The sequence below is a fragment of the Mobula birostris genome, chromosome 21 (assembly GCF_030028105.1).
Source record: "Mobula birostris isolate sMobBir1 chromosome 21, sMobBir1.hap1, whole genome shotgun sequence".
Lineage (NCBI taxonomy): Eukaryota > Metazoa > Chordata > Chondrichthyes > Myliobatiformes > Myliobatidae > Mobula > Mobula birostris.
The window spans coordinates 12,244,603-12,263,485 of NC_092390.1; the positions used below are offsets into that span (position 1 = coordinate 12,244,603).

An 18,883-nucleotide genomic window follows, 5' to 3' on the forward strand; every position below is an offset into this window, starting at 1 on the left:
CCGTTTTCCGGTTGAGACTTTGCTGAGAGAGAGAGATGCTGAAGCTGATCAACAGTTCACTGAGTTTTAATAGGAACTGTGCAGTAATAAGAGAACAACACAATAAACTCTAGGCCAACATGGTCATTAACTAGAACTTTCAAACTAAATCCAATACTGATACAGTGGCTCAGCAGCAGTAAGTTAATACTAAATAAATAACACTCCTTATGCCTGATCCATCCATCCATCCAAATGCCAGTCTCCTTTCCTGGAGCCTAGACAACGGCAAACAGGGAGCACTGACATTGCTCAGCCTTTGGTCGAGTCTGGACAAGACTGGAATGAGAGGAAGAGAGTTAAATCCCACCACAATGAGACACTAATTGGCTGGAGTGTGCATACCCTGAGTGATCTTGTTCCGCAGTCTGCGAGGGCACACAGACCTCGTGGCAAAGTCCACGGTTGGGATGGACAAACCATGCACATAATTCACATCAGCACAGTGAGAGGGTGTTAGCATGCTCAGACCCCAGGTGCACCTAAGGGATCCCACTGGTGTTCTAATCATCTATATGTCAACGAACATCAAAGTTTAACTATATTATCAAAGGATGTAAATGTCACCATATACCAACTTGAGATTCAATTTCTTGCAGGCATTCATCATAGAATAAATAAGTACAATAGAATTAATGACAAACTACAAAGAAAACTGACAAACATCAATGTGTGAAAGAATACAAACTGCAAATAAAAAAGAAACAAACTAACAGGAAATAAATAGGTAGATAGATAAATAGTACTGAGAACATTCCCACTCCCATCCCAACATGTCAGCCCACGGCCTTCTCTATTCTCGCGATGAGGCCACTCTCAGGTTAGAGAAGCAACACCTTATATTCCGTCTAGGTAGCCTCCAACTTGATGGCATGAACTTCCTCGAACCTCCGGTAATCCCCCCCCCTTCACCATTCCCCATTCCCTTTTCCTTCTCTCACCTTATCTCCTTACCTGCCCATCAGCTCCCTCTGGTGCTCCTTCCCCCTTTCTATCTTCCATGACCTTCTGTCCTCTCCTATCAGATTCCCCCTTCTCCAGCCCTGTATCTCTTTCACCAATCAACTTACCAGCTCTTTTCTTCACCCCCCCCCCCCCACTTCCCGGTGTCACCTATTACCTTGAGTTTTCCTTCCCCTCCCCCCACCTTCTAACTCTGACTCCTCAATGTTTTTTCCTCCAGTTCTGATGAAGGGTCTTGGCCCAAAACGTCGACTATTCTCTTTTCCATAGATGCTGCCTGGCCCGCTGAGCATTGCGTATGTGTTGCTTGGATTTCCAGCATCTGTAGATTTCCTCTTGTTTGTGACTGAGAACATGAGTTGTAGAGTCCTTGAAAGTGAGTCCAAAGTTTGTGGAATCAGTTCAGTGTTGAGGTGAGTGAAGTTACCCACGCTGGCTCCAGAGCCTTATGGTTGAAGGGTAATCACTGTTCCTAAACCTGGGGTTGTGGGACCTACTGTTCCTGTACCTCAATCCCAACGGCAGCAATTACACTAAGACACCAACCAGAAGCGAATAAAAGGGTTCCCACAGGGACATCTTCAGACTATCTGCCTCTGCACTCAGTTTTGTGCACCTACAGCAGATCTTCACTGCAGAGATCCCAGCAAGCTAACTTCCGGGTGGTAAGGGTGTGGTAATTCAAGGAGTGTGGCCACACAAAGAGTAGAGACGTAATTCCCATTTTTGGTTTCCTTCCCAACTCCCACAGCAACTGTCTGTGCTCTCTCATTGTTACCCAGAGGCCAAATGCAAACTGGAAAACATCCTCTTAAAATCCGCTTGGGAAGTTTACAACCCAATGGTGTGAGCATTGAATTTTCCATTTTCTGGTAATTCACAGCCCTGAAGTTCTCTCATTGTTGTCCACCTGGTTTTAGAGTCACAGAACATGACAGCACAGTAACAGGCCCTACGGTCGATCTAGTCCATGTCAAACTGTTATTCTGCTTAGTCCCATCAACCCACACCAAGACCATAGTCCCCCATACCTTTCCCATCCATGTACATGTCCAAACTTCTCTTGAATGTTGAAATTGAACCCACATCCACTACTTCCACCAGCAGCTCAATCCACTCTCATACCACCCTCTGAATAAAGAAATATTTCACCTTTCACCCTTAACCTATGGCCTCTAGTTCCAGTTTCAAACAATCTCAATGGAAAAAGCTGCTTGCATTAACCCTATGTATACCCTTTATAATTTTGCACACCTCTATCTAATCTCTCCTCACTCTCTTAAACTCCAGGGAATTAAGTCCGAACATATTTGACCTTTCCTTGTAACTCGGGTCTTCAACATCCCTGTAAGTTTTCTCTGAACCCTTTTCATCTTATTGATATCTTTCCTGCAGGTAAGTGATCAGAACTGCCCACATTATTCCAAATTAGACCTCACAAACGTTTTATACAACTTAGATTAGATTATGAGGACACACAGTCCTCTTTTATTGTCATTGAGTAATGCACGCATTAACAAATGATACAATATTCCGCCGGTGTGATATCACAAAACACAGGACAGACCAAGACTGAAAAACTAACAAAAACCACATAATTATAACATAGAGTTACAACAGTGCAACAATACCATAACCTGATGAAGAACAGGCCATGGCACAGTAAAAAAGTTCAAAGTCTCTCGAACATCCCACATCTCACGGAGACGGGAGAAGGAAGAAAACTCTCCCTGCCATGCCCGACCACAGTCCAACTCTGAGTCGTCCGAAAACTTTGAGCCTCCGATCGGCCCTCTGACACCGACTACCGAGCATCATCTCTGCCGAAAACTTTGACCTCAGCCTCGGTCGCCAGCAGCAAGCAAAGCTGGGGATTTGGGGGCCTTCCCTCCGGAAGATTCTCAATTGCCCAGTAACAGCAGCAGTGAACTGGCATTTCAGAAATTTCTCCAGATGTTCCTCTGTGCTTTCACGTCTGTCTCCATCAAATCAGAATTGTCCACGGCCCCTATTTAACAAAAATGATATTATTTTCACCGGAGAGCTGCACGCGCACGTTGCGCTGCCATCTTCTCCTCCCGCCGGCTCAACATAATTTCCCAACTCCTGTACTCAATACTCTGATTTATGAAGTCCAATGGGGAACCACTTCTGTAGAACAATTTGCCAAGAATAATCATGGTCATGGAAAGACCATGATCCTCCATGTCACACGACATGGAACGTAATTAACAAATGAATACGCCAAAAGCTCTCTTTATGACACTATCTACCTGTGACACCGCTATCAAGGAGTTATCACTCTGTACTCCTAGATCCCTCTGATACCATACTACTCAGTGCCCTACGATTCACCATGGTTCTTGTCCCTTTGTCAATCCCTCCCATCCTCTTCCCCCTCTAGACTCCTTCTGCCCGTCACACTCTCCCTATCTGGCTCAACATGTCAGCCAACGGCCTTTGTAGTGCATTGCCAATCCTCCCCTTTCCCTCTCAGTCCAGATGCAGGCTCTCAGCCCAGAATGTTAAACATCTCTTTGTGTCCACAGGTGCTGCCGACCTGCTGAGTTCTTACAGCACTCTGTTTTCCTTCTAGATTCCAGCATCTGCAGCCTATTTTACTTTCATGTCCACTCCCGACCAAACATTCAAATGTTTATGGCCTTCCCCCTGTGGTAACTATTTGTATGTTTGTTGGGGCAGACACCAGGTTAAGGCTAAGACATCGAGAGCCAGGCAGTTCATATCATAGCTCACAGCAATAGTGGAAGGAAAATTACTGACATGATAGAATCTGCAGATGCTGGAAATCTGAGCAACATGCACAAAATGCTGGAGGAACTCAGCAGGCCAGGCAGCATCTACGGAAAAAAGTACAGGCGACGTTTTGGGATTTTGTGTGCGTTGCAAGGAAAATTACTGGTGGTTGTATTTTTCAATTAAACGACTTTAATGTGTCTCATCATCGGTTATTTATTTATTTATATAGAGTTAAATAAATCTCACTGTGAGGCTTGTTCCTTGTGAGTGAAAGGCACAAGTTGGAGCTTGCATATTTTTTTACACAGATATCAGTGATTGTATATACATCAAATAATCAAATCCAGTTTCATTATTTTGACCGGTTGCATCACAGCCTGATACGGAAATACGAATGAATGGAAAAGCCTATAAAAAGTTGTGGATACAACCCAGTGTATCACGGTAAAGCCTCTCCCCACCATTGAGTACATCTACAAGGAGCGCTGACTCAAGACAGCAGCATCCATCAGCAAGGAATGGAAACCATCCAGATCGTGCCCTCCTCTCACCGCTGCCATCAGGCAGGAGGTACTGGACCCTCAGGTCCCACACCACCAGGTTCAGAAGCAGTTATTACCCTTCAACCATCAGGCTCCTGATCAGCATGGGTAACTTCCCCCATCTCAACACTGAACTGATTCCACAAACTATGGACTCAATCACTAATATTCAAAATATTACTTATTACTTATTTATTTAATAGTACTATTACTTGTTTTTTTTGGTATTTACATAGTTTGTCTTCTTTTTCACATTGGTTGTTTGTCTTTGTATGTAGTATTTCCATTGATTCTGTTCTGCTTCTTTGTATCTACTGTGAATCCCCGCACAGAAATGAATCTCTGGGTTGTATATGGTGACATATACAGTATGTACCTTAATAATAGATATATTTGGAGTTCACTTTGAAATGAGTTTATATGCATTGATCCTGATGTGTATTACTGTCTGTATTCATTTACAATGTGCCTATGAAACAATTTCTAGTATCTATATCACATTCCTCCATCCACAGCTACATTTAAGGAAAAGATGTTATTGCATCAATTACACAGATTTGAAATGTAATTCTACATTCTCTCCTTGTCCCCAGGAATGTCCCAGTGGTGTGGTTAATGAAGAGACTTTTAAACAGATCTATTCCCAGTTCTTCCCTCAAGGAGGTGAGTGTGAATGCCACTGGCTTTGAGGGTTACCACAGTCTCCTGGTGGCTACCCATTTCAACTTGACTTCCCATTCCCATTCTGACGTGTCAGCCCATGGTCGTCTCTAATGCCACAATGTGGCCAAGCTCAGGTTAGCGGAGCATCGCCTCATATTCTGTCTGGGTAGCCTTTGTGCAGATGAATATCGAACTACGATTACTCCAACTTCTGGTAATTTCTTCTCCCTCCTTCCTCTCTTTTTCCATTCCCCATCCTGGTTACCCTCTCACTCCTTCTCTTCTCTTCTCCTCACCTGCCCAACACCTCCCCCTGGTTCCCTTCCTCCTTTCCTTTCTTCCATGGTTCATCATCCACTCCTATCAGATTCCTTCTTCCTCAGTCCTTTAATTCTTTCCTCCTATCTTCTCCCAGTTTCTTGCTTCATCCCCCCTTCCCCACCCAACCACCATCTCCATCACCTGGTCTCACCTATCACCTGCTATCTGTTCCTCCTCAACTCCCCACCTTATTCTGGCTTCTGCCCTCTTCTACTCCAGTCCTGACGAAGGGTCTCAGCCCAAAACATCAGCTGTTTACTCCTCTCCATAGATGCTGCCTGATCTACTGAGCTCCTCCAGCATTTTTCTGAGTGCTGCACAAGACTTCATGCATCATTTATGAGGGCTAAAGTTGTATTCTTTTCTGCACTACCTAGCAGTGAGCTGTGCTTGCAGGTGAGTTCCAATCACACCAGGACAGCACTTAAATTCAGTTTCTTAAATCGAACTCAGGTGTCAAGATAAAGTGATCGCAACACTGTTGGGGTGTCAGAACATCTCAACTGTTTCTCCAATGTGTTTTGGAAAGCAGAATTGTTTATATAACTGCCAAAATGCTGGAGATACTCAGTATGTCAGGCAGCACCTATGGAGAGAGAAATGGAGTTAATGTTTCACACTGGTGAACTTTAATCAGAACTTGTCCAGTAACAACCATTTGGCTCCCATGTATAACTCCAACCTGCAAGGATGTGTTTAACCTATCGAGATCAGTGGAGGGGTGAGTCAATAATAACTACACTGACCATTGTGGGAAAGTGCTTAACTTCTGTTCTGAAATATCGAGCATCAGTTTGCATGTGTGTGATCTGAACTTATGGCTTCAGTGTTGTCCTAATCATTGGGAATGGTCCAAAGTGTCTAACCCATGCTGTCCATGCCCTGGGAGTGTGTGATGGGACAGAGTAGAGGGAGCTTCACTCTGTATCTAACCTGTACTGTCCCTGTCCTGGGAGTGTGTGATGGGACAGTGTGGAGGGAGCTTCACTCTGTATCTAACCCGTGCTGTCCCTGTCCTGGGAGTGTGTGATGGGTCAGTGTGGAGGGAGCTTCACTCTGTATCTAACCCGTGCTGTCCCTGCCCTAGGAATGTGTGATGGGACAGTGTAGAGGGAGCTTCACTCTGTATCTAACCCGTGCTGTCCCTGCCCTGGGAGTGTGTGATGGGACAGTGTAGAGGGAGCTTCACTCTGTACCTAACCTGTGCTGTCCCTGTCCTGGGAGTGTGTGGTGGGACAGTGTAGAGGGAGCTTCACTCTGTATCTAACCCGTGCTGTCCCTGTCCTGGGAGTGTGTGGTGGGACAGTGTAGAGGGAGATTCACTCTGTATCTAACCTGTGCTGTCCCTGTCCTGGGAGTGTGTGATGGGACAGTGTAGAGGGAGATTCACTCTGTATCTAACCCGTGCTGTCCCTGTCCTGGGAGTGTGTGATGGGACAGTGTAGAGGGAGCTTCACTCTGTGTCTAACCTGTGCTGTCACTATCCTGGGAGTGTGTGATGGGACAGTGTAGAGAATGAATTTCATTTTTCAAGCAAGTCTCCCTGTTCCCTGCCTGTAATTCATGTACTTTTCATTGCAGATTCCAGTATGTATGCACACTTTCTGTTTAATGCTTTTGATACCGACCATAATGGCTCTGTCAGCTTTGAGGTAAGAGAACTCTCCTTGGATCTGGGGCAATGCAGGTTACGTGATAGTCAAATACTTTTAAAATTGTAACGTACAGTAATCTTTCTATGTATTGCACTGTACTGCCACAAAACAACAAATATCAGGACATTTTGTCAGTGATAATAAGTCTGATTCTGAATCCGATTGCCCCATCCTTTGTCTTTGAGAAGACAATGTGCACCACAAGCAAAGCTCCTCACCACCATTCAGCAGATCTACAATGGAGCACTGCCACAAGAAAGCAGTGTCCGTCATTAAGGACCCCCACGCCAGGACACGTTCTCCTCTCACTGCAACCATGGAGCCTTCGGTCGCAAACCACCATGTTCAGGAGCTGTTGCTCCCCTTCAATTATCAGGCTCCTCTACCGGGTAACTTCACCTGCCACAACTCTGAGAAAATTTCACAATCTGCAGACTCGCTCTGAAAAGCTCTGCCTCTCATGTTCTCAGTGTTGTTTTATTCGCAGTTTGTCTTCTTTTGCACATCGATTGCTTGTCAGCCTTTGTTGATGTGCAGTCTTTCATAAATTCTGTTGTATATCTTTGGCCTGCAAGAAAATGAATTCAAGGCAGTATATGGTAACGTACTATGATAATAAATTTACTTAAAGCCCTTTTACAGTGATTGTGGTGCTCCCTAACTCACTGGTGTCCATGACCACAAAATGCTGTCACAATTCCCCTGTAGTGACTGAGGTGACTAAAGCCGGGCACCAGTTTAGTTCAGAGATACATGTTGGGCATCGTATTTCCTGATCAGTTCTGAACCCAAATGTAGAATCACAGGACTGATACCACAGGAGACCATTTGGTCCATCGAGTGGGTGCTATTTCCTCGCTCTTTCTCCACAGCCCTGCCTTGTACAGTACCAGTTCAAGATTCTTTTTCCACCAGCTCATGGGCAGTGAGTTCCAGATCATAAATGCTCCCTGTCTCCACAAGGACAATTACAGAGCATAGAACAGTACAGCACAGGATCAGGCCCTCAGCCTCCAATGTTGTGTCGAAACAGTGAAATTAGTAATCAAATAGCAAACTAAACTAATCCCTTCTGCTGACACAATGTTCATACCCTTCAATTTCCTTCACATTCATGTCTATCTAAACATCTCTTAGAAGTCCCTAATGTACCTGCCTCTACCGTCACCCCTGGCATCCACCACTCTCTGTGAAAAAGCTTGCCCCCCACATCTCCTTTGAACTTAGCCCCTCCGGTATTAGACATCTCAACCCTGGGTAAGAGATACCATCTGTCTATCCAATCTATACCCCTCATAATCCTATAAGCCTCAATCAGATCTCCTCTCAGCTTCCAGAGAAAACAACCCAATATCCTTCTGGAAAGTTAAATCAGCCAATGACCAGACAAAGCTCGGTAGTGATGGTCTGCAGAGTCAAATAGCGTTCAGAATTTCAGGCTCTCTGGGTGATTCTGGCAAGCCCTTTCACATCCCTCTTGGCGGTTTCAGTCTAATCATATGTTAGAACCAATGTCCCCCACCGGAATTCAGCGGCAGTATCGGTGTCACTAACTGATAACACCGTGGGAACTCACCAAGGCTCCTGAACTTGGGACACAGAACAGTTCCTGCACCATACTTGTGTCAAACACAATGCCAAATTAAATTAATCCCTTCTGCCTGCACACGATCCATATCTCTTCATTCCCTGCCCGTCTTAAACACCTCTGTAGGATCTCCATCCACCACCACCCCTGGCAGTCCATCACAGGCACCCATTACTCTGTATGTAAAAAAACTTGTCCCACACATCTCTCTTAAACTTCCCCTTATGTGTATGCCCTCTAATGTTTGCCATTACTACCTTGGGAAAAAGATTCTGACTGTCCGTGCCTCTTATAATTTTATAAACTTCTAACTGTCTCATTCTGCCCTGCAGAGCTGATGTACGGTTAGAATGACAATAAAGTTTTTTTTTTAATCTTTAAATCTTTAAATCAGGTCTCCCCTTGGTCTCCAAAGCTCCAGAGAAAACAACCCAAGTTTGTCCAAATTCTTCCTCTAGCGCATGCTCTCAAATCCAGGCAGCATCCTGGTAAACCATTTCTGCACCCTCACCAAAGCCTCCACGCCCTTCCTGTAATGGGGCAACCAGAAATGAATGCAATACTCTGTGTGGTCTAAGCAAAGTTTTATACAGATGCAACATGATTTCCTGAGCCTTATACTCAATCCGTTGGCCGACGAAGGCAAGTCCACTATAGACCTTTTTTCACTACCCTGTCTACCTGTAGGAAACACACCTGCAAATTCAGATTTATTTATCACATATACATTGAAACATACAGTGAGATGTATCATTTGTGTTCACAACCAACACACTGAAGGACGTGCTGAGGCAGCCTGCAAGTGTTGCCACACATTCTGGCACCAACGTAGCATGCCCACAGTGTTCAGCAGAACAACATGAGCAACAACAACAGAATAGTACAAGACAACAGAAAGACAAGCCCCTTTCCCATCCCTCCTGCCATCACCCCCTCTCATACCCAGAGCCTCCGCTCCTTTTGTCCTGGAATCTCAGACTCACAGACATCAGGCCTCCAACTTTGGACTTCAGCCGAGGAAGGGAAGCGCAGTAGGGCCATGGGATCACCATCTCGGGCTCCAGATTGTAAACATAAATGTTAGAGATTCTTACTGTTAACTGAGCTCGAGCTCTACGGTCTCCTTTCACTGGTCTCTTAAACTTTAACAATCTTCCTCCAAAGCTAATTGGTAGGTCAGCTTTTAGAACAACACTCTTCAACTGCACAGTTAATACCTAAAACTATAAAGGATGCAGACTCAGCTGACATATTTAAACAACTGCATTTATTTAACCTTGCTTTTAAGTAACATATTTTTGTCTTTACTTTCATGTTTGCACTTTATCCCACTGTAAATCACTTTGAACTAAATCGTCTGGATGAAAAATGTTCTATAAATAATTTTTTTTCTCAGCTCAAGCTGGTAAAACCTGAGGTACAGGCATAGCATCCAGATGCAGTTTAGCCAAGCAGACTCATTGGTCAATTGCTAGGAGCTTTTGGACTATTCTAGTGGTGTTTAGTACTGTGGCTTTCTGGAGATTTACATAAACATTACTGCGTAGGCCTTATTGTTTAATGCTACTGTGTAGTGACTTTGAGATGATACCACTTGTAAATATTACTACTTGTAGATATTACTATCGGGACAATATACCTTGTTCATGTTCCATAGTCTTTCAATTTCCTTTTTTAATTCAGCATATTTCTGGTGTTTTGCACATATTGATTTCTGTATGTTATGTGTGTTTGGAATGGCCATATCTGTTAAGTAAGTTGTTCTTCATTGTTTATTCTATATTATTATATCTGGATGGTTATCATGGCTTGTCCTTTCTGTAATAATGGATCAGTTGTAATCAGGCAGGACTCTGACTTGTATTTATAGTAAAGTATGGTGCCTTTATAAATTTATATTTTAAAGCAAGATTTTGGGTTGTTATTATTATTATTATTATTATTATCGTCATCTATTTCCTCTCTTCTCTCCTTCTGCCCCAGAATTTTGTGACAGGCTTATCTGTAATCCTTCGAGGCTCTGTTGATGACAAACTGAACTGGGCCTTCAACCTGTACGATCTAAATAAAGATGGCTGCATTACCAGAGAGGTAAGAGTGAGGTGGTGGGGGGGCTTTGGAAGGGATGTTTGATGTTGGTGCTTCTATGTGAGTGAGAGAGAGTGGAAGTGTCAGATAGCAGAGGGCAGAGAGAGTAAATGAGATAGAATGAGAGTGTAAGAGTGAAAATAGTGAAAGAGAGGGGGAGTGATTGTGTGTGAATAGGGAGTATGTTACAGAGTGACAGTGTGGGAGTGAGTGATAGATAAGGACAGAGAATGAATGAGAAAGAATGTCAGAGAGAGAGAGAATTTGTGAGATGGAATTATGGAGAGGGAGAGAGAGGGTTTTAGAGTGTGAGGGAGAGAAAGAGTGAGAGTTTCAGTTGGAGAGGGTGTGTGGAAGAGCATAAGACATAGGAGCAGAACTGGGCCTTTGCCCCATCGAGTCTGTTGCATCATTCCCTCTCAACTCCATTTTCCTGCCTTCTCTCCATAACCTTTGACACTCCTATTAATTAAGAACCTATTAACCTCTGCCTTAAGTATACGCAATGACCTGGCCTCCACAGCCGATTGTGGCAATGAATTCCACAGGTTCACCACCCTCTGGCTAAAGGAATTCCTCCTCCTATTCTGAGGCTGTGCCCTCTGGTCCTAGACCCTTCCACGATTGGAAGCATGCTCTCCACGTCAACTCTGTCTGGGCCCCTAAGAGGGGTGAGAGTGAGGGTATGAGAAGTAGAGAAAGAAACGGAGACTGGGAGTGCTGGGGAGATAGTGAAAGACCGCAGATGTAAGACAGAATGAGAGGGGGATAGGGTCAGATGGATTCAGAGTATGGGAGAATGAGTGGGAGATAAAGAGACAGTCAGAAAGAGTGAGGTGGTGTGTGACAAAGAGCGAAACAGGAAGAATGGCAAATAGACAATGGAAATAAAGAGTAAAGGAGGTAAGAAGAAAAAGAAAGACTGACAGAGAAAAAACAAAAACAGAATGAGTTGGGCATCATATTCAATGATCATTCGCTGGACATATCCACACTGGTGCTCAGTCTGGTAAAATGCTACCTGTAAGGTTCTAACCCTTGTCTTTACGTCCTTCATTCTTGTCCCTCCCTTTCCCTGCCAGCTCCTTCAGCCCTGGAACCCTTGGAGACTGTCCTGCTCCTCCAGTTCTGGTGTCCTCAGTAGCCACAGCTGTGGAGCTTGGCAATTCTCTCCTCAGCATCTGTCTCCCACTCTCAGGGTGAACCTTGATGGAGTTTGCATCAATTGGGCATTATAGAGTCATAGAGCACTACAGTACGGAAAAGGGCCTTTTGGCCCATCTAGTCTATGCTGAATTATTATTCTGCCTGGTCCCATCAACCCACATCTGGATCTTAAGCCATTATATCCCTCTCATCCATGTACAGTACTTATGCAAACATATTTTAAATATTGAAGTCAAACCCACATCCACCATGTCCACTGGCAGCTCACACCACCCTCTCCGTGCAGAGCTTCCCCTTAAACATGTTACTCTGTCCTAGAATATGTTATGGTATTAAGGGACACCAGAGAAATGGAAGCTTTTGCTGACTGCAAATAAGTCTTCGCCAGCGGAAAATCACATAAAAGCAGAGGAATGGGCTGTTCCCGTCAACCCAAGAACTATGATTCCCAACAATTTCCTATCAGTTTCTCTGAGCTGTCAGGAAAATGGGCAATGCAAACTCATACCTCAATGATCTGACAGTCACCTTTTCAGTGACCATTTGTGGATAATCACAGAGTCGTAGACGTTAAGCACTAAAACAGGCCCTTTGGCCCATCTAGTCTGTGTGAAACTATTATTCTGCCTAGTCCTATCAATCCACACCTGAACCACAGACATCCAAGCCTCTCCCACCCATGCACTTACGCAAACTTCTCAAATGTTTCTTAAGCCTGTGCCGTCCCTGCCCTGGAAGTGGTTCTGTTCATTACTTTAGCTTCCCGATCAGTGAATCTTAAACCAGTGAATCACATAACAACCTATGAGATATTTCACAACCTGCAGAGTGAATATTCTTGTCACAAAGATGTTTGCCATGTTCTGATTTCACCAAAATGGACGAGGATCGGGATTTCCTTCTAACTGTGGTCTCTTCTTCTGATTTGTTTCCTAGGAAATGTTGGATATTATGAAATCCATTTATGACATGATGGGGAAGTACACCTACCCAACGGTGAGGGAGGAATCTCCTCAGGAGCATGTGGAAACATTCTTCCAGGTAAACTGTTACCGAAGGAAAATAATCAGTATCCAGTGGGACAGTGTAGAGGGAGCTTCACTCTGTATCTAACCCGTGCTGTCCCTGTACTGGAGTGTGTGATGGGACGGTGTAGAGGGAGCTTCACTCTGTATCTAACCCTTGCTGTCCCTGTCCTGGGAGTGTGTGATGGGACAGTGTAGAGGGAGATTCACTCTGTATCTAACCCGTGCTGTCCCTGTCCTGGGAGTGTGTGATGGGACAGTGTAGGGGGAGCTTCACTCTGTATCTAACCTGTGCTGTCCCTGCCCTGGGAGTGTGTGATGGGACAGTGTAGGGGGAGATTCACTCTGTATCTAACCCGTGCTGTCCCTGTCCTGGGAGTGTGTGATGGGACAGTGTAGAGGGAGCTTCACCCTGTATCTAACTCGTGCTGTCCCTGTCCTGGGAGTGTGTGATGGGACAGTGTAGAGGGAGCTTCACTCTGTATCTAACCCGTGCTATCCCTGTCCTGGGAGTATGTGATGGGACAGTGTAGAGGGAGCTTCATCCTGTATCTAACTCGTGCTGTTCCTGTCTTGGGAGTGATTCTGCTCATTAACTGAGCTCCTGCTCAATGAATTGTAAACCAATAGAACACATGCAATTATTTCCAAACCAGTACAGTGAATAATGTCGTCACACGGACATTTGCCACACTCTGATTTCACCTTGTGTCCCTTCTTACACCACAGAAAATGGACAAGAATCGGGACGGGGTGGTAACTATCGAGGAATTTATCGAAACTTGTCAAAAGGTGAGATCCCAATCCCTAAGTGAAATATTTGTAGCCAAATCAGGCGTCACGCTACAAGTGTAGAAACCTCGCCCAATTCCCCTTCCACTCCAATGCCAGATCAAATGTTCATACTCCAACTGGGATGAGTATAGTGGGTGAATTACCTGTATCCCAGGAACGACATCTTGTTCCAGTCAAATACCCGGACTAGAATATAAATGCTAGGATATAATGCTGAGGCTTTCTAAGTCATTGTTCAGACCACATTTGGGTATTGTGAGCAGTTTTACGCTTCATATCTAAGAAAGGATATGCTGGTTTTGGATTAGAAAATAATCCTGGGGATGAAAGGGTTAACATTTTACGAGCGTTTGCTGACTCTGCACCTGTACTTGCTGGAGCTCAGAAGGATGAAGTGGATATCATTGAAACGTACCAAATATGGAAAGGCCTAGACAGAATGGACATGGTGAGTACGTTTCCAGTAGTGGGAGCATCTAGGACTAGAGGGCCACAGCCTCAGAGCGGCGTTCCTCTAGAACAGAGAAGAGGAGGAATTTCTTTACTCAGAGACTGGTGAAAGTCATTTGGGTATACTTAAAGCGGAGTTTGATAGGCTATTGATTAGTTGGGGTATCAAACGTTATGGGGAGAAGGCAGAAGAATGGAGTAGGGAGGAAAAATCAGTCAGCCATGATCAAACGGCAGAGCAGACTCAGTGAACCGAATGCCCCTTTTCTGTGTCCGATGGCCTTGTGATATGTTGGTGCACCAATGAGCGAGTACTCCAGTGAGATACCTGTATCCCGGGAAAGGTATGCATATTCCAATGGGATATTGTTATTCCACGTGAAGTACATAGTCACACAGTGGCCCTTTGGCCCTCCCTGTCCATCGTGACCATCCTATTTACCAACCCTTAGTCTGCAGCAGCTATACCTTACCGATCCAACTGCTTTTCTGGATAATGGATAAATGTCCCTGAGTGTCTGCCTCCGCCACCCCTCTTGGCTCTGTGATCGAGAATCCCCTCTAAACCTCTCACCCATGCCCTAAACCTATGGCATGTAATTTTTAGACACCTATGTAGGGGAGAGTTTCCTATTATCTCATCAATATATGCCCCTCATAATTTTGTACACCTCCGTTAGGTCCCCCTCAGCTCCAATGCACCAAGTAATCAAACTCAGCCTGCCTGGTCTCTCGTCCTAAATGAAACACTCCATCCCAAGCAGCCTCCACTGTGACTGAATAAACATCTATTTCTGTAACTTCCAGTCACTTCTCCCCCTCCCCTTCCCTCTTTTTCCATCCCCATCCTGGTTCCCCCCCCTTACTGCTTCCACTTCCCTTCATTCTTCTTCCCTTTCTCCCATGATCCACTCTCCTCTCCTATCAGATTCCTTCTTCTCCAGCCCTTCACCTCTTCCACCTATCATTCTCTATCAATGCTGCCACCTTCATAATCAGACATTATCCCTGACTTAGCCATAGATACAGAGTGTGTTGGGCGCGTGGCCAAGTGGTTAAGGCATTCATCTAGTTATCTCAAGGTCGCTAGTTCGAGCCTCAGCTGTGGCAGCGTGTTTGTGCCCTTGAGCAAGGCACTTAATCTCACATTGCTCTAGTCTGTGCGAGGAGTGGCGCCCCACACAGACTTCCAATCTGCGCCTTGTAAGGCATGAAAATGCCCGACGCAGGCCTCTCGTGGTCTGGGTCGACGTTTCCCCTCCCTCCCCCAGCCATAGAGCTCAGTCATTATGTGCCATGCTGTATGACATCATCATGTGCCATGCCATATGACATGGGCGATCGTGGTGTTTCCGTGACCATGATTGCTCTTGGCAAATTTTTCTACAAAAGTGTTTTGCCATTGTCTTCTTCTGGGCAGTGCCTTCACAAGACAGGTGACGCGGGTCATTATCAATACGCTTCAGAGATTGTCTGCCTGGTATCAGCGGTCGCATTACTTGTGATGTGCACCAGCTGCTCATACGGCCATCCACCACCTGCGCCCATAGGTTCACGTGACCCTGATCGGAGGGGGTGCCTGAGCAGGTGCTACACCTTGCACAAGAGTGACCTACAGGCTAGCGGAGGGAAGGAGCACCCTACACCTCCTTTGGTAGAGACGTATCTCCACCCACCACCCATAGCAGGACGGTGTAAAGGCATAAAGTTGCTATAAATTACAAAGCCAAAAATTAGTGCATAAAAAAGGAATAGTGAAGCAGCAATCATGGATTCACAGACCATTTTGAAATCTGATGAAGAGGAGGAGAAGCTGTTTCTGAATCATTGATTGTGGGTCTCCGAGCTTCTGTATATCCTCCCTGATAGTGGTAACGAGGAGAGGGCACGTCCCAGATGGTGATCGACGCTGGCTTCCTGAGGTAGTGCCTCTTGAAAATGTCTAAGAAGGTGGGAGTGTTGTGCCTGTGATGGCGCTGGCTGAGTCTAAAACTGTGAGGAGCCTCTTGCGGTCCTTGCACTAGAGCTTACAGGCCACACTGTGATGCAACCAGTCAGACACAGCAGTGGAAATTGCAAGCCATTTCAAACTCCTGGGTGCGCACATCACACACAACCTCTCATGGTCCCAGAACACATCCTACACAGTCAAGAAAGCTCACCAAACCCTCTTCGTTCTGAGGAAGTTGAAGGAAGCTGGACTATGCCCATCTGATGAAGTTGAAGGAAGCTGGACTCTATGCCCATTTGTATTCGCAGCATTTTACAGATGCACAGTCGAGATCATCCCAACAAGCTGTGTCACTCCTTGTTACAGAAACTATACTGTGGCAGACAGGAAGTCTCTACAACAGGTAGTCAAAACTGCCCAACACATCACTGACACCAGCTCACCCACCATCAGGGACATATACACAGAAAGGTGCCAGAAAAGGGACAGTAACATCATGAAGGATCCCAAATACCCTGGTCATGGACTGTTTCTCCCATCAGGGTGGAGGCTGTGTAGCATCCACACTAGGACCTCCAGACACAAGAACAGTTACTTTCCCCGAACAGTAAGGCTGATCAACACCTCCACCCACTAACTCCACCACAACTTCAGTATTTCCTGTCAGTCATCTTACGTACAGCCTAGCCTCACTTTATGGACATACAATCTTTGCACATCAGCTATCTTATGTATTTATATTTATTGAACATTTTTATTATTATTGTTGTGTTCCTTATCTTTTCTGTTTTTTTTTTCTGCTGCATCGGGTCTGAGTAACAAATATTTTGTTCTCCTTACAGGAAATTACATTAAGCAATCTTGAATCTTGAATCTAGAATACTCTCCACTGTAAATTAAAGGAACTTTGAGATTCTTGCACGTGTGTGTGTGTGTGTGTGTGTGTGTGTGTGTGTGTAAGTCTAAGGGCAAAGATGTGTACTGAATGTATGTAAGCCAGACGGATAGAGAAAAGGCTAGGAGTGCTAGTGAACCGATGTGAGTGAGTGTGTTAGTGAACATGTCTGATTGCATTTTGCACAAGGATCTGTGAGTGAATATGGGTTTTCATCACTAATTATTTTCTTCCTAATTTTTCTCAGGATGAAAACATCATGAAGTCAATGCAGCTTTTTGAGAATGTCATCTAGAAGTCAGAGGTGGGGCTGAGGTCAGTGCTGAGCTGACCTCTGACTCCTCGCCTTCTGTCCTTGGTGGGCCAACCTTGGGCCTTTGACTTGTTCAATGGGGAGCTTCAACTTCTGAATCAGAACTTCATTTGGAGGTGGGGGAGGTGAAGATTTGGACAACGATATTGACCACAGATGTGGAGAGGAAAGAAAGAACAGGCCTCCTGTGACGGACATTTTGTACTTTTTCACGGACCTGCTCGAGAATGCGAAGAATCGGCATGGAAGACCCTGACAGTGTTGCAGCTGTGGGGTGTGCAAGTCACAACACATGCGCCCAAGTGCAGAGGACACAGATCTACACAGCATGTTACTGGGTCACACTATAAGCATCTTTATGCAGAAATGCAAGGTTGCATGGGGGCAAAAAAATGGCGAATTACCTGCAGTCCATCCCTTCCATCTGTCACATTGCCTGCTGTATGAGGTCAGACCCATGGAACGAAGCCCGCCTGTGCCAAAATGTCTTCCTTGTCCCCTTCAGCGTCATTGCCCAGGTTTAATTTCTAACCCCACGGGTCAAAAATAAACCTCATGGGATAATGTGGAGGGAACTTCACTCTGTATCTAACCCGTGCTGTCCCTGTCCTGGGAGTGTGTGATGGGACAGTGTAGAGGGAGCTTCACTCTGTATCTAACCTGTGCTGTTCCTGTCCTGGGAGTGTGTGATGGGACAGTGTAGAGGGAGCTTCACTCTATATCTAACCCGTGCTTTCTCTGCCCTGGGAGTGTGTGATGGGACAGTGTAGAGGGAGCTTCACTCTATATCTAACCCATGCTTTCCCTGCCCTGGGAGTATGTGATGGGACAGTGTAGTGGGAGCTTCACTCTGTGTCTAACCCATGCTGTCCCTGCCCTGGGAGTGTGTGATGGGACAGTGTAGAGGGAGCTTCACTGTATCTAACCTGTGCTATCCCTGCCCTGGGAGTGTGTGATGGGACAGTGTAGAGGGAGCTTCACTCTGTATCTAACCCGTGCTGTCCCTGCCCTGGGAGTGTGTGATGGGACAGTGTAGAGGGAGCTTCACTCTGTATCTTACCTACACTGTCTCTGTCCTGGGAGTGTGTGATGGAACAGTGGAGACTGTATAGTGACTTCACATTGCAATAATCCATTGTCTAGAAGCTTTGTAGTAAAGAATATTCTTGCATCTCCAATAATCTCTCAATGGACCCTTCACAAATATATCAGCAAATGTCTCTGCCAGAAGTTGTTTATTTTACTAAAGTCCTCGGTGAATAGACCCTTTATAATAGAGCCTTCTTCCAAGGTGAACCTTGCAAGTGTGGGTAACGGTTGTCAACTGATCGAAGACAATATAAATGGGTGAGCCCACTTGAAGAGCAGGGGAAGTATTGAGAATATCTCAAATTAATTTAACACATTTTGGAAGCAGTTTCATCACTGGCTAGAGAAATTGTTCCCATTCTCTGAATTTAGTGACTCACACTTCTATGAAGGTGACAATGCCACAAACTGAGTGACTGCTTCTCAACGGAATGGTAACCATTAATACCTGACACTGACTGACAGAAGAACGCAGTGAGGGATCTCAAAACACTTGGACCTAGAGTTAGGAGGAAGGATGGTTGGAGAGGTTTGTAGATGGAATTCCAATACTTGGGCTCTCTGTGAACATAGTACATA

The 18,883-nt window shown here is 45.2% G+C and overlaps 1 protein-coding gene across 4 annotated transcripts in view; it reads left to right on the plus strand.

Annotated features, from left to right (window-relative positions):
* Positions 1-18,580, plus strand: part of LOC140185588 (A-type potassium channel modulatory protein KCNIP2-like) — a 133,074-nt gene extending 114,494 nt beyond the window's left edge. For all 4 annotated transcript variants that reach the window (XM_072238949.1, XM_072238948.1, XM_072238951.1 and 1 more), the window contains exons 3-8: positions 4,898-4,967; positions 6,870-6,940; positions 10,515-10,622; positions 12,723-12,827; positions 13,541-13,603; positions 17,150-18,580. In XM_072238949.1, the coding sequence (XP_072095050.1) occupies positions 4,898-4,967; positions 6,870-6,940; positions 10,515-10,622; positions 12,723-12,827; positions 13,541-13,603; positions 17,150-17,197 (465 nt within the window). In that variant the 3' untranslated portion in view covers positions 17,198-18,580. The remainder of the gene's footprint in view (positions 1-4,897; positions 4,968-6,869; positions 6,941-10,514; positions 10,623-12,722; positions 12,828-13,540; positions 13,604-17,149) is intronic.
* Positions 18,581-18,883: the final 303 nt, after the last annotated feature.